This window comes from Hippocampus comes, unplaced genomic scaffold (genome assembly GCF_001891065.2).
Source record: "Hippocampus comes isolate QL1 unplaced genomic scaffold, H_comes_QL1_v1.1 scaffold245, whole genome shotgun sequence".
In the NCBI taxonomy this organism is placed as follows: Eukaryota; Metazoa; Chordata; class Actinopteri; order Syngnathiformes; family Syngnathidae; genus Hippocampus; species Hippocampus comes.
Genome location: NW_017805834.1, coordinates 513,938 through 526,699, shown reverse-complemented (window position 1 = coordinate 526,699; position 12,762 = coordinate 513,938). Strand labels below are relative to the sequence as shown.

Sequence of the window (12,762 nt, the reverse complement as noted above, 5' to 3'; positions counted from 1 at the left end):
AGGTCAATGGATATGTCTTTTGTTTGGAAGTGCTGCTTAATGTTGTTAAAACCACAATCTTGTAACAAACTGTATGAGCCACAACAGGTTTGAGAGTACTGGTCCTGTCATACAATTAAAACTAAATAGTCTCTCTTCTTCGTCAGCTTTCAGAATTTATAACATTACTGTCATATCCTGCAAATAACAAACACTGGGCTGTTCATAACAAGAGCTACTGGAAACGATCTCCCATAATTACAGTAAAAGTTTTTTTTTTAACTACAAAACAAAAAATACAAGACCAAGCCAGCTTGGAGTAGACCAGCAATTCAGGACTTGTGTCCGAATTACCGATCCGCCACTGGATGCAACGTTTCAAGCAGAGCAAGAAGAGCTCATTGATGCTCCTTTGGCTGTCAAATGAAAAGTCCTTTGTGAGGTATCTGTTTTGGACAATGAGGATGAGGCAGAGGAGGAGGGGGACTAGAGAAGATGAGCGGCGAGGGATAGCGAGAAAAGCCTGAATGGAAGTTTACAGCGATGCTGCTCTTGGCCAATCACAGCGTGCGGCTGTCATCTGGGCTTTGTGATTGGATGCTGGTCAGAGGCAATGAGAGAAGTGGAGAGAGGAAGGAGGAGGAAGAGCAACCTCTTCATCATTCCATCTATGCTTTCTGCGATGGAATGCCTTGCACACGGCACCATCATGACAACTGCTTTTTCGCAGCAGGAGGAGGGAGACTGAGCGGCCGACGTCGTGGATTCTTATTCCTGTCATTCCTTTCCTTATTCGCTTCTTCCTCCTCCTCCTCCTCCTCCTCCCCTTTTTCCTCCTCGCCATCCTGACACCTCGTAAGACCTGGCCTGCCGCCAGGATGGGCTGTCACCTCACTCGGGCCAAGGTGAGTGACCTCTTCCAGGGAGAAGATCAACGATGAGGCATGTTTTTTGGTACTTCTGGGTATGTGGTTACCATGGAAACAAGGTTTCAAAATATTGTCCTGAAAGTGACGGTAGTCACATGCTATGGCAACATCTGAGCAAGCCTTTTTCTCAGTCGCTTTGGTACCTTTCTCAGATCGGCATTTAAATGCTCAAAACTATCTGTTCAATTTTCATGTCATCATTGTATAACTTGCGTAAATCCAAAAAATCACTTCATTTTTTCAATTTATTTAAGTTGCTTTGGTGTGTCCATGCAAAAGATCATGTACAATTCTAAGCTGTTGACCACATTGTGAATTCCTTTTCTCATGTTCATCAAAATGTATTACAATCCTTTAAAACAGGTGTGAGCAACTGGCGGCCCGTGACCACACTACGAGTGGGCCCTTTTCCATGAAAAATATGAGGCAATCAGGGTGAGGGTGAAAAAAAATCACAAGTAAATCGTGGAAAAAAAATCAAAAACATGAACAAATACTGTAAAAATAAACTACATCTATCTATCTATCTATCTATCTATCTATCTATCTATCTATCTATCTATCTATCTATCTATCTATCTATCTATCTATAAAAATCCTCGGGTGGTGTCCGTCACCCATTCAGCTCGGGTCCTCTACCAGTATCCTTGCTGTTCCCAGCACTGAGCTTTTCTGGACTGAGATGTCTGATGTCGTTCCCGGGATCTGTTGCAACCACTCATTTAGTTTGGGGGGTAATTCCCGCTAGTGCTCCGACCACCACAGGCACGACTGTCACCTTTACCTTCCAGGCTCTCTCCAGCTCCTCTCTGAGCCCTTGGTATTTCTCCAGTTTCTCGTGTTCCTTCTTTCTGATGTTTCCGTCACTTGGGAGCGCTACATCCACTACAATGGCTTTCCTCTGCCCTTTATCTATGATCACGATGTCCAGTTGGTTCGCCATTGCCATCTTGTCAGTCTGTATCTGGAAGTCCCACAGTATCTTCGCTCTGTCATTCTCCACCACCTTCGGAGGTGTTTCCCATTTTGACCTTGGGGTTTCCAGGCCATACTCCGCACAGATGTTTTGGTAGACTATGCCAGCCGGCTGGTTGTGGCGTTCCAGGTAGGCTTTCCCTGCCAGCATCTTACACCCTGCAGTTATGTGTTGGATTGTCTCAGGTGCCTCTATGCACAACCTACACCTTGGGTCTTGTCTGGTGTGGTATATCTGGGCCTTAATGGCTCTGGTGCTCAGGGCCTGCCCCCGAACAGCCAGGATGAGTGCCTCTGTGCTGTCCTTCAGGCCAGCCCTCTCTAGCCACTGATAGGACTTCTTGAGATCAGCCACTTCAGTTATGGTCCAGTGGTACATTCCGTGTAGGGGCTTGTCCTCCCATGATGGTCCCTCTTCCAGCGCCTCATCCTCTGTTCCCCATTGTCTGAGACATTCTCTGAGTACGTCATCTGTTGGAGCCTTCTCCTTGATGTATTCATGGAGCTTGGATGTTTCATCCTGGACAGTGGCTCTCACACTCACTAGTCCCCGGCCTCCTTTCTTTTGGCTTGCATACAGTCTCAGGGTGCTGGATTTGGGATGGAACCCTCCATGCATGGTTAGGAGCTTTCAGGTCTTAACGTCCGTGGTCTGAATCTCTTCCTTTGGCCACTTTATTATTCCTGCAGGGTATCTGATCACTGGCAGGGCATAGCTGTTTATTGCCCGGGTCTTAATGAGATATATATCTAAAATATATATAAAACAGAAATGAAACTCTGAAGCTGCCTGTTTTGAACTGTGATTAGGGGTCAACTGTAGTCAGCATATCATACCACCACAATCACCATGAAATGGCAGACATTTCTTTGTTGCGCCAGCGGCATACTTAAACAGAGTCTGGCTGGACGCTGGTAGGCTAAAAGCGGTCACTTGATTTTCCAGGTGCTATCTTACATCTCTTTGCTCACTGTCACTAGCGTGGAATTCAATATCTTTTCGTGACTATTTAATCATTTGTTGAACAAATATTGCGAAAATGGCATTAAACGCCATATATTTTCATGTGACTACATGAGAAGCAAAACATGGGTCGAGAATTGTCTCGCCGGGATGGTTGGAAACCAAGTGACAACTTCTATTTGTGTGCTGTCTATTTATTCTCCCTTATTCTTTCTGATGGAACAATAAATAAAAATCAAAAGGCAAGGCAAAGGTGTTACAATAGTTTAGCATGACATATTTTGTTGCATTGTACCTCGAACACCACAAAACGTCCTCATGAGATGCTTTGCTTTGTTTGTCCACCTATCAAGGACATGACTATAATTTAAGCCATTTTATAAAGGGTGTGTTGTGAGTATTCCAGGCTCAATTTTCGTTTGAGCATACAAATCTGGTCGAAGGACTGGAGTGTCAAAACCCGCCCCCCTCGCAATCGGTGAATTTCTGCAAAGCAGAGGTTGACTTTTTAAAAAAAAAAAACATGTTCATTATTATTGTTATCAGAAGCAGCAGTATTAGTATATATTTATATAATGTTCTATTTTATTATGTAATGCGGGATTTATGCCTCTATTAAGCCACTACGAACCAATGACAAATGGTTCCCAGATCTGCTGATTATTGGATACATTCATCTGTGTTTTTATGCAAGAAAACGTGCCAAAAATCATAAGGTAAAACCGCAAAAGGTGAAGTTCTGGTCACAAATGAAAACCTGCAAAAGAGTGAATCTGTAATACCCGAACCGCAAAGTCGGGAGGGCAACACTCTTTATATTGAGTTGCCGCACGACACAATGTTAAAGCGTCTGCCAATGGAAGAACAAGCAATTGGACAGGATCAACAGCCACAGTCAAGAAGAGGAAGAGGAGTGAGGTTGAGTTGCGAAGGAGTTGGAAGGCAAAGCAAAGGATGAAGCTGATGAGGCCGAGGGCAAATGTACATTCCTGATGAGATAACACAAGGCACCAGAAGACCATGTTCTAAATCATCGGCTTTCGGTGCTGGTAGACTGCACTGTAATTCACTCATGGGACTGCGTGTATAGTTTTCCTGAATGAGAGAGTCTTACTTTGGCATTCATACTTCTTTTTAGTTTAGTTTTTTTCTGTGCTATACAGTGCTGTCTTTTTCCTTTTTGTATCGCAATGAGATGGTCTGTCAATGAACTCAAGTACAAACAGTGAAAGCGTAAATGTGAATCTCATACAGTCTTTTGCAGTCCATCTATCACATGCACTCAGGTGTAACTTACAATTTCAAAGAACTGTTTCCAAAACTTGAGCACCAGTTTCCATCACGTCATTCCAAAGTGTATTTTTACAACATGAATAAGCAAATTAGAAAATCTCACCCATAGGCCATGACACGACCTGCTGGTCATTCTGATGGCACCGACGTGTTCATGAGAACGAAGGCTTTTTCAGAGGATTCATGGTGTTTTTCCATTTCTCTTTATTGTTTTGAGAATTGCATTTAGTATTTGCAAATGCCAAAGATGATTGAAGAAATGTACCAAAGTGTCTGATAAAAGCTGTAAGATGACTTGATGAAAATATTGCCTCACATGTTCACGCTCTGGCAAACTACGTTCTGTAGCGTGGGTGCCAGTGTGCGCCGACGGTTCTCCAACCACCACCAAACTTCCACACCCAGCCGTACACCAGTGTGAGTGACACTGGAGGCAAGGTGGGTGAAATGTCTTGCCCAAGGACTCAAAGACACATGACTCAGACAGAGAGGGATAAAAAAACAGCTGACCCTCCACTGACTGAATGACTTGCTGGACCTCCTGAGCCATGTCAGTGTCAATCATATCTTTTGGGTAGCAACTTCCTAATTTCATGGAGCTATTTTTTGTTTTCATTTTTGGGGGGTGTGGGGGGGACATGAAGGAAGGGTTTTGTCAAACTACCAAAATATGACACAATAACAAATGAAATTTGTTTTTTTTATATCTATAACAAAGGGTTTTTTATGTCTTAAATATACATTGTGTCTAACAGCCAACTATATTTCTTGTAAAGAAGCAAAGCTAAATTGCTTAAAAACAGAGGGGTGGCCGGCGAGCCAGTGGTTAGCGTGTTGACCTAACAGTGCAGAGGTACCGGGTTCAATTCCAGCTCGGGCCTCCCTGTGTGGAATTTGCATGTTCTCCCCGGGCCTGCATGGGTTTTCTCCGGGTACTCCGGTTTTCTCCCACATTCCAAAAACATGCATGGCAGGCTGATTGAACACTCTAAATTGTCCCTAGGTGTGAGCGTGGATGGTTGTTCGTATGTGTGTGCCCTGCGATTAGCTGGCAACTGGTTCAGGGTGTCCCCCGCCTACTGCCCGAAGACAGCTGGGATAGGCTCCAGCACCCTTCGCGACCCTTGTGAGGATAAGCGGATCAGAAAATAGATGGATGGATGGATGGATGATTCTACTTACCCCAAAAGTCAAAATCAATAGTCAGAACTCTATTGTGAAAACAAACAAACAATAATAATGACACAAATATTTTGTACCACGAATACATGAATATACGTTTAACCTTATAGGCCACTCCTCCTGGTTGACAAACAGCATAGCGTACTGTATTAATTTCAGGTTCCGGTTCTGTGTAGTAAGTAGATTTTCTCTTTTCTCACGACATACTCTCTCTGAGTGTTCAATCAGCCTGCCATGCATGTTTTTGGAATGTGGGAAGAAACCGGAGTACCCAGAGAAAACCCACGCAGGCTCGGGGAGAACATGCAAACTCCACACAGGAAGGGCGCAGCCGGGATCGAACCCACGACCTCTGCAGTGTGAGGTTGACGCGCTAGCCACTGGTCCAACTGAAATCAATTGGCAAATTCCTATAACTGGCAATGAGTCCCTTTAGCCACTCTTCTTTGTAGAATTACTTTAACAGGAGAGGGTTTTTGGGCATGAATGACCTTTTAAAGGTCATGCCACAGCATTTCAATTGGATTCAAGTCTGGACTTTGACAAGCCCACTCCAAAACCTTGTTTCTTTTTTTTTTGTTGGTGTGTTTGGTCTTTTAACCCATTCAGAAATTGACTTGCTGGTATGTTTTGGATCATTTCCTGCAGCCAAACTCATGTGCACTTCAGCTTGACGGCAAAAAGTGATTGCCGAACATTTTCTCATTTCTGGTAAAAAGCAGAATTCATGGTTCTATTAATCACAGCAAGTAGTCCAGGTCCTGGAGAAGTCTGGCATGCTCACACCATCATACCACCACCACCATGTTTGGCTGTTGGCATGAATTATTCTCCTGCAAATTATGTTCTTTTTCTAAAATGCTGTGTTGTAAGGAACACAGCTTCCAAAAACTTTAATTTTTGTCTCACCAGAGAATAGAATATCCTTTCCAAAAGTTTTCGGAATCAGTCAGATGTTATGACCTGTTGAGTCGTCGCTGTGCTCTTGGGGTAATTTTTGAAGGCCAGATGTTGACTGCTGTTCCTTGTTTTCTCCATTTGTGGATAATGGATCTTACCGTGGTTTGCTGGAGACCGAAAACTTTGGAAATGGCGCTGTAACCCTTTTTGGACTAATAGATGTCACGTTACTTTATTTGTCATCTGTTCTTGATTTTCTTTTTGGTATTTTGTTGAAGCTTTTGGGGATATTTTGGCAGACAAGTTTTATTCAAGTGATTTCCTGATTGAACAGGTCTGTAATCAAGCATTGGTGTGGTCAGTGAAAATGAACTCAGATTACCAAAAATATGATTAACTCATGATTTAACAAGGAGGGCATGGATTTCTTCCACAAAGGGCCAGAAAGCTTTGAATAGTTTTTTCCCCCTCCCTCTTTAATAAATAAAAACACAATTTATAAACTATATTTTGCTTACTTGGATGATCTTTGTCTGATATTCAAATTTGTTTGATGATGTTTAAAATTTAAGGGAGAATACTATGCCAAAAAAGAATTTATGAAAGGGAAGAGTCGTTTTTCATAGCGCTTTGTTAATAGTATGTTCATCAGTCGTGAAGAATGATTACCATGTTTATACTGTAGGTATAGCTCTGTGTTCATTGAGCATGATATGCAGGATTTCAAGCGTTTATTTGCATGTTTGCTGTCGTGGTTCACACCAATGCTTAATTCATGTTTAGCTTGATGTTTTTTGTTTTTGTGTAAACCCCCATGACTGGCATCATTCAATGTTTGCTTCACGTGCTTAATGCATGTTTGATGTGGATGTCACTGATCTTTAAATTAGCCCCATGGCAATACTGTTTATTATTGTGACGTCTTTGTGCCTATATCTTGCTGTAATGTTTTCGTACTTTCGTACGCAATGAAAAGCTGGTTTGGTGAGTCATTGTGACACTTTGACATTGATACTTGATGTCTTTGACAACACAGTACAAAACTGGGAAATGTAACTTCTATTCATACCAAACAATACCTCACCATAAATTAATGAAATAATGTTGTGTCCAAAAAAGGAGAAAAGAGGGTGACTCATCCTCCTCCTCCTTTTCCTCCTCCACGTTGACAACATAATCACTCGCTTATGCAATGTTTTTATCCAGCATTTCTTCACCTTTACATGCATGATGTTCTTCCTGCTGTTATCCACTGCAAGTTCATCAACATATTGGTTCACTTCAGACATCAAGGGATGAACCTAATTTAAGCCATTTTGATTAGGATTTGGATGAAGGAGTTATATTGCCACTGCCTGCTTGTTCATCATCTTCCATGAACTAGGACGTAGTCTGCTCACCAAATAACATTGGAACATGACTAACCACCATGAAAGATGTGTAACAAAACAGAGAGAAAGACTTCCTCTCTGACTACATGCCTGCTTGGGAGGTGAGTCTCTTCACATAAAGATGAAGAGGACTTCATTCAATTCTTTTAATGTCATCATCAATTTTCATCATATTGAACTAAGCGGCCAGGGCGGACGTGCATGATAAGTTACATTTTCTGTTCTGTAGTTGTCATCACACTTTTCTTCTCTGCCAACACTGGTTACCTTCTGGTTACCTTCTGGTGGTGACGTCACGTAAATATAATGAGATGCTACAGTGAGATGAGGTGAGATGTGTTCTTTTAGTAAACTGGATCTCAATCTGACGTTCGACCTTTGAATCTGAGTTTGGCCTTCCTGTGTGGAGTTTATGTGTTCTTCCCACCCTTACTTGGCTTATCTCTCCACGTACTCGAACTTCCATACATATCAAGACAAAAGTTAGTTGTGCACAGGTGTCAACATGCCAATTTATATATTGCCACCAGATGGCAACCAGTCCATGGTGTACTCTGCCTCGCTGCAGTTAGCTCAATAGGCTCCGGCTTGCCTGCAATCCCAATGAGGACAAATAAGAGATAGATGCCTGCATTGGCTGGCAACCATTTCAGGGCGTACCTCGCTGACTGCACAATGACAGCTGGGATAGGCTCCAAAGCACACCCATGACCCTCGTGAGGATAAACTGCTCGGATGATGCATGGATGGATAGAAACTAGATGCATGGATATGCAATATACAGAAGTGTGCTTACATAATGAAAAAGTGACAAATGAGAGGGCAGTATATTTGAGAGCAAAGTGGAAACAAATGAGTGAAAGCCAAAGCGAGGATGTAGCGACACTTGAATCAATTTGTGTTACCATCAACATGCATCGCCGCATGACTGTGCTCGTGTGTGCCTGAGGCATTGCATAGTGAGCATAAAGAGGCAGGCGGGGTGAACAAGTGCTGCTGACCTACATCCCGTCTCATCTTTTTTGTGTGTTGACTGCAGTTGTCTTTGTGGAAACAGAAGCATCGCAGAGACTCATGAAACAAAATGTCGCCACAATGGCTGCGAAAGTGTTGCCAGCCCCAATTTTTCATATTTGTAAATGTGTTGAATCTGTTAAATCAGACATTTATACACGTTACATATTCCTGAACAAAATGTCAATTGAGCCTTTCATGAAATCTATCATCTTTCGTCTAATTACCGGCACCAGATCCAGGGGTAATCTGGAGCGGCAGCTAGGGTTACACGGGCTAAGAAGCACTGCCTAACCTCTGTGGATCAATAGAAAGAGGAGACAAAGTTGGCATGTTTCTACTGTGTGAACTCGTTTAATCTCAAAAGTTACAGTCCAGTCACTTAATTTCAACATTGCTGACCCAATAAAACAAACTACAGTGTCATTCAAGTACTGTATTGTCATGACCATACGATGCACCATATCAAAAGGCGTAGTGTCAGTTACAGGTGCTATTTTGTATTTAACACAGGTATACGGCGCATTGTATTATTGGATGCTCGCATGGTAAAATACACGCTAGCTTAAAATATCTGCTACAGTATGTGTTTAAAAAGGTAGCGGGAGCAAAACTGAGTTCAGCTTTTATTTATTGAAGTATTCAAAAAGCCACTCATATTTTTTGGATCAGTCCTCATCCACAAATCCATCCAAGTTCTCATCTTCTCTATCTGAAATGAACAGCTGGGCAAGTTGTTCATCAAACACGCCAGGTTCTCTTTCAGCATGGTCAGTCAGTCTTGTTGCCACGCGGCACCTCTGAAATGATGCTGTCTTTTGCGAACGCTCAAACAACACTGCAAGCAGACCTGTTCGCCCAAGCATCCCCAATCCATTCACAAATTGTGGCGTAACTCACCCGGCGCTGTCTCCCAGTCTTATTAAAGTTATGTTTGCCATCTGTGATCCACCGCTCACACACCCCTTGCAACTTCACTTTGAACGTTCTGTTTACGCTGATGTCCAGCGGTTGGCGTTCCTTCATCAAGCCTCCCAGAATGATGGCAAGTTTTCTGCACTTGTTTTTTTTTTTTCACAGCGGCTGTGAGATGGGCTCGCATGGAGTTACAGATCAATAGGGACAGTGAGATGTGGGGGAAAAAAAACAAAACATCCGGTCTCTTGACTTACACGTCACTCTTTCATTTTCTTCTTGTCCATGAAGCCCTTTCGATTGGCCTTAACGGTGACTCTGGCTGGAAACTGTCCTTTACCATGGCAACCAAGCACAACAGTATAAGCCGATTTCTCGTGCTCCATTGGACGGATCGTTACCGTGCTAGTCCCCTTCTTTTCAATAGTGTGTGTGGTTCACCGGGATGTCAAAAGTGAGCGCCACCTCGTCCATGTTGATGATGTGGTTGGACTTTGGACACTCGTACTGCAATCTGTTTTGCGTATTGGACCCAACAAAAAAGAAAAACAAATGTGTCTGGAGCTGCAACAAATTAGAAGCCTTTAGAAAGAAGGCAACACATGCTGTATGTATCCATGTGAGCTATATTGGCCAACAATCAAAATGACTACGTTGGCTACAAATACACAATGAGCCTTCCCCATTAAACTTTTTTTCCCCTGAAGGGCATCCTGTAGAGCAGGGTGGCCCAACCTTTTTTGACCAAAGCTCTATTTTTCGATCAACCAGCCTCCCGCGATCGACCCGTGACTGCACACGCACACAAACGCACGGACTTACAGACGCATGCCATACCGGCGGCTAAGATGAATGAGGCAGGGGACGCACTTTTGCAGCGTGTTAATTTTCAAAGCTGACATGTACCGTTTTAAAATGCTTCTCTCAGTCCTCAGATTGCCATTCTTTGCCAGTTCCCTCGGTGAATTGGACATGAAACGCCATTTCTTCTTACAACAGCCACCTACCTGGCATCCCGCTCTGCTAATAGAAACGTGTGTCGCAGGCTGTGATGCAAATCTTCGTTGACAGAAATGTTGAAATGTAAAATTTATTCAACAAATTTTTACAGCATTGGAAAATGTTAAGAATGTTTGTCCTTCTACAGAAACCATATTAAAAATATATATATATTTTCACTCCCCCATCTTTTTCCATTTTCAAACATTTTAAAAAGTTCCAGGGAGCCACTAGGTGACACTAAAGCATGTGGCTCCGGAGCCATGTGTTGCCGAACCCCGCCCCAGATGTTGCTGCGTCATGCCCTTTCATAAAATAAATGCACCAAGATGGACCTTCTTGTTCGATGTTTGATTTTCATTTCTACTGCAAGCGTTTTTGCCCCCAGTTGAATGGTGACTGTAGAGACGCTTCTCCCGGCTGTTCTTTGATCATGAATCCATTGTTCGAGTTGGTTTTCCAACTCAAGCCACCTCACCTTGCTTCCGTGGAAACTCGGTTTTGCCTTACTGACTTACCTGAGTTCATTTACCTGCTTCCTCCTAAATTTTGCTCAACTGCCATGTTCCTTCGCGTAACTGATCACTTGCAGTTTGAACTGTGCTTTGAAGGAGTGTCTCTTCATAGATGTCGTTTTCGGGGTGTCTTTTGCACAATGCACACACTGGCACTTTATACACCTACTGAGGCGTGCCTTTAGTGTCCTCTTTCACGCCCACTCAGTGTGTACACAAGGCGACCCGCATTATGAGGCCCCCCAACCAAGACCAACCATTTCAGAATGCCTTTTGGTTGTGAAAATACGGTAATAAAAATAAATACATCTTTCTGCAAAAAAGAACATCAGGAAATGTCAAATAACAGAAATTGGCTTTGTCACATTTACAGTGCTGCTTATTTTCAAAACAAAACAAAGTTAAAAAACTCTTTACGAATGTAATTCCCTCACACCACCAGATGCACATAAGGATATGTGTGCTCCTTAAAGGATAAGAATTGACAATGCTGATAAGTTTCCATTCAGAGCAATGTAATTAGACACAGCATTGCTCACAAAAGAAGACTATTCCCTGTGAATCTGTATTCCAAATCACAGCCCGACAGTTTTTATACTAATACTTGACTCAAAGTCAAGGCCCGGGGGCCAGATCTGGCCCGCGACGTCATTTTATGTGGCCCGCGAAAGCAAATCATCTGTGTCAACTTCCATGACACTCAGCGTCCACACAGTTTAAAGCACAGTGAAGCTGTGGGAATGAATGAGAAGAGAGTCGCATTGTAACCAGTAAAAAGAAACTGATTCGGAACAAAAGTTGAGCGTTTTGAAGCGCATATTTAGTCAATGACATGTCCACACAATTGTACGTACACACATATATTTGATCACTTACTTTTTGACATTTTAGGGGAAGCTGAGCTTCGGGAGATGGGGGTTCGAATCCCGCTTGGGGCAAAAAAAATAAAAAATGACACCATCCAGTGTGGGTCCTTGGGCAAGACCCTTCACGCTAATGCCTACCTCATACAATGATGAGAGACAATAAAATGAATGACATGCCGGCTCAGACGTCGCCCAGCATGGAATGCTACGACTCAAGCAACCCTAGTCAGAGGGGTTACATGCAGAGAATGTGGGCTGAATGGTTACTTCGAAACCCACAGTCACGGTTGACCACGAAACAACTAGTAGCTCAGTGTTACATCATCCACAAACGGCAATTGCTGTCACAACTTGAGATTGGTGAGGTACAACGCAGATTCCATGGTGAAGGATGCCAGGCTGCAAGATCAGAGGAGGAGGTCATACCAGAGATTGGGAGGCAAGCCCCAATGAATGCAGATGATGAGATTGGGAGGCCAGCCCCAATGAATGAAATGCTGAGCGAGGCAGCAACAGACCTGAAAGCTAAGATCATGGCGAGAATGAAAGCTGGGCAACCTAGAAACCGATTACAACGGCTATGTGAAGTACCACCTGAAAGTCTCATGGAAAGTGTGAATGCAGCACTGAGGGCGATCCCTACCGTAACGATCATGGAAACCAATGAGCTGATATACGCTTCAGCATCAGTGATCCTAGAGATGCTTGGCTATAAGAGCAACCATGGGAGCCATGAGATACGTTACCCACCATGGAAAAGACGGTTGAAGGCTAAGATCAAGGCGGCTCGGAAAGATGTGAGTCAATGATCGGAGGCCCAGAGAGGTGTGATGAAAAGGC

The 12,762-nt window shown here is 43.2% G+C and overlaps 1 protein-coding gene across 1 annotated transcript in view; it reads left to right on the top strand.

The window, feature by feature from the left end:
- Positions 1–274: 274 nt before the first annotated feature.
- LOC109526479 (uncharacterized) overlaps positions 275–12,762 on the top strand; it is a 47,148-nt gene continuing 34,660 nt past the window's right edge. Inside the window, exon 1 of the mRNA XM_019887772.1 lies at positions 275–884. Within this exon, the coding sequence (XP_019743331.1) occupies positions 858–884 (27 nt within the window). The 5' untranslated portion in view covers positions 275–857. The remainder of the gene's footprint in view (positions 885–12,762) is intronic.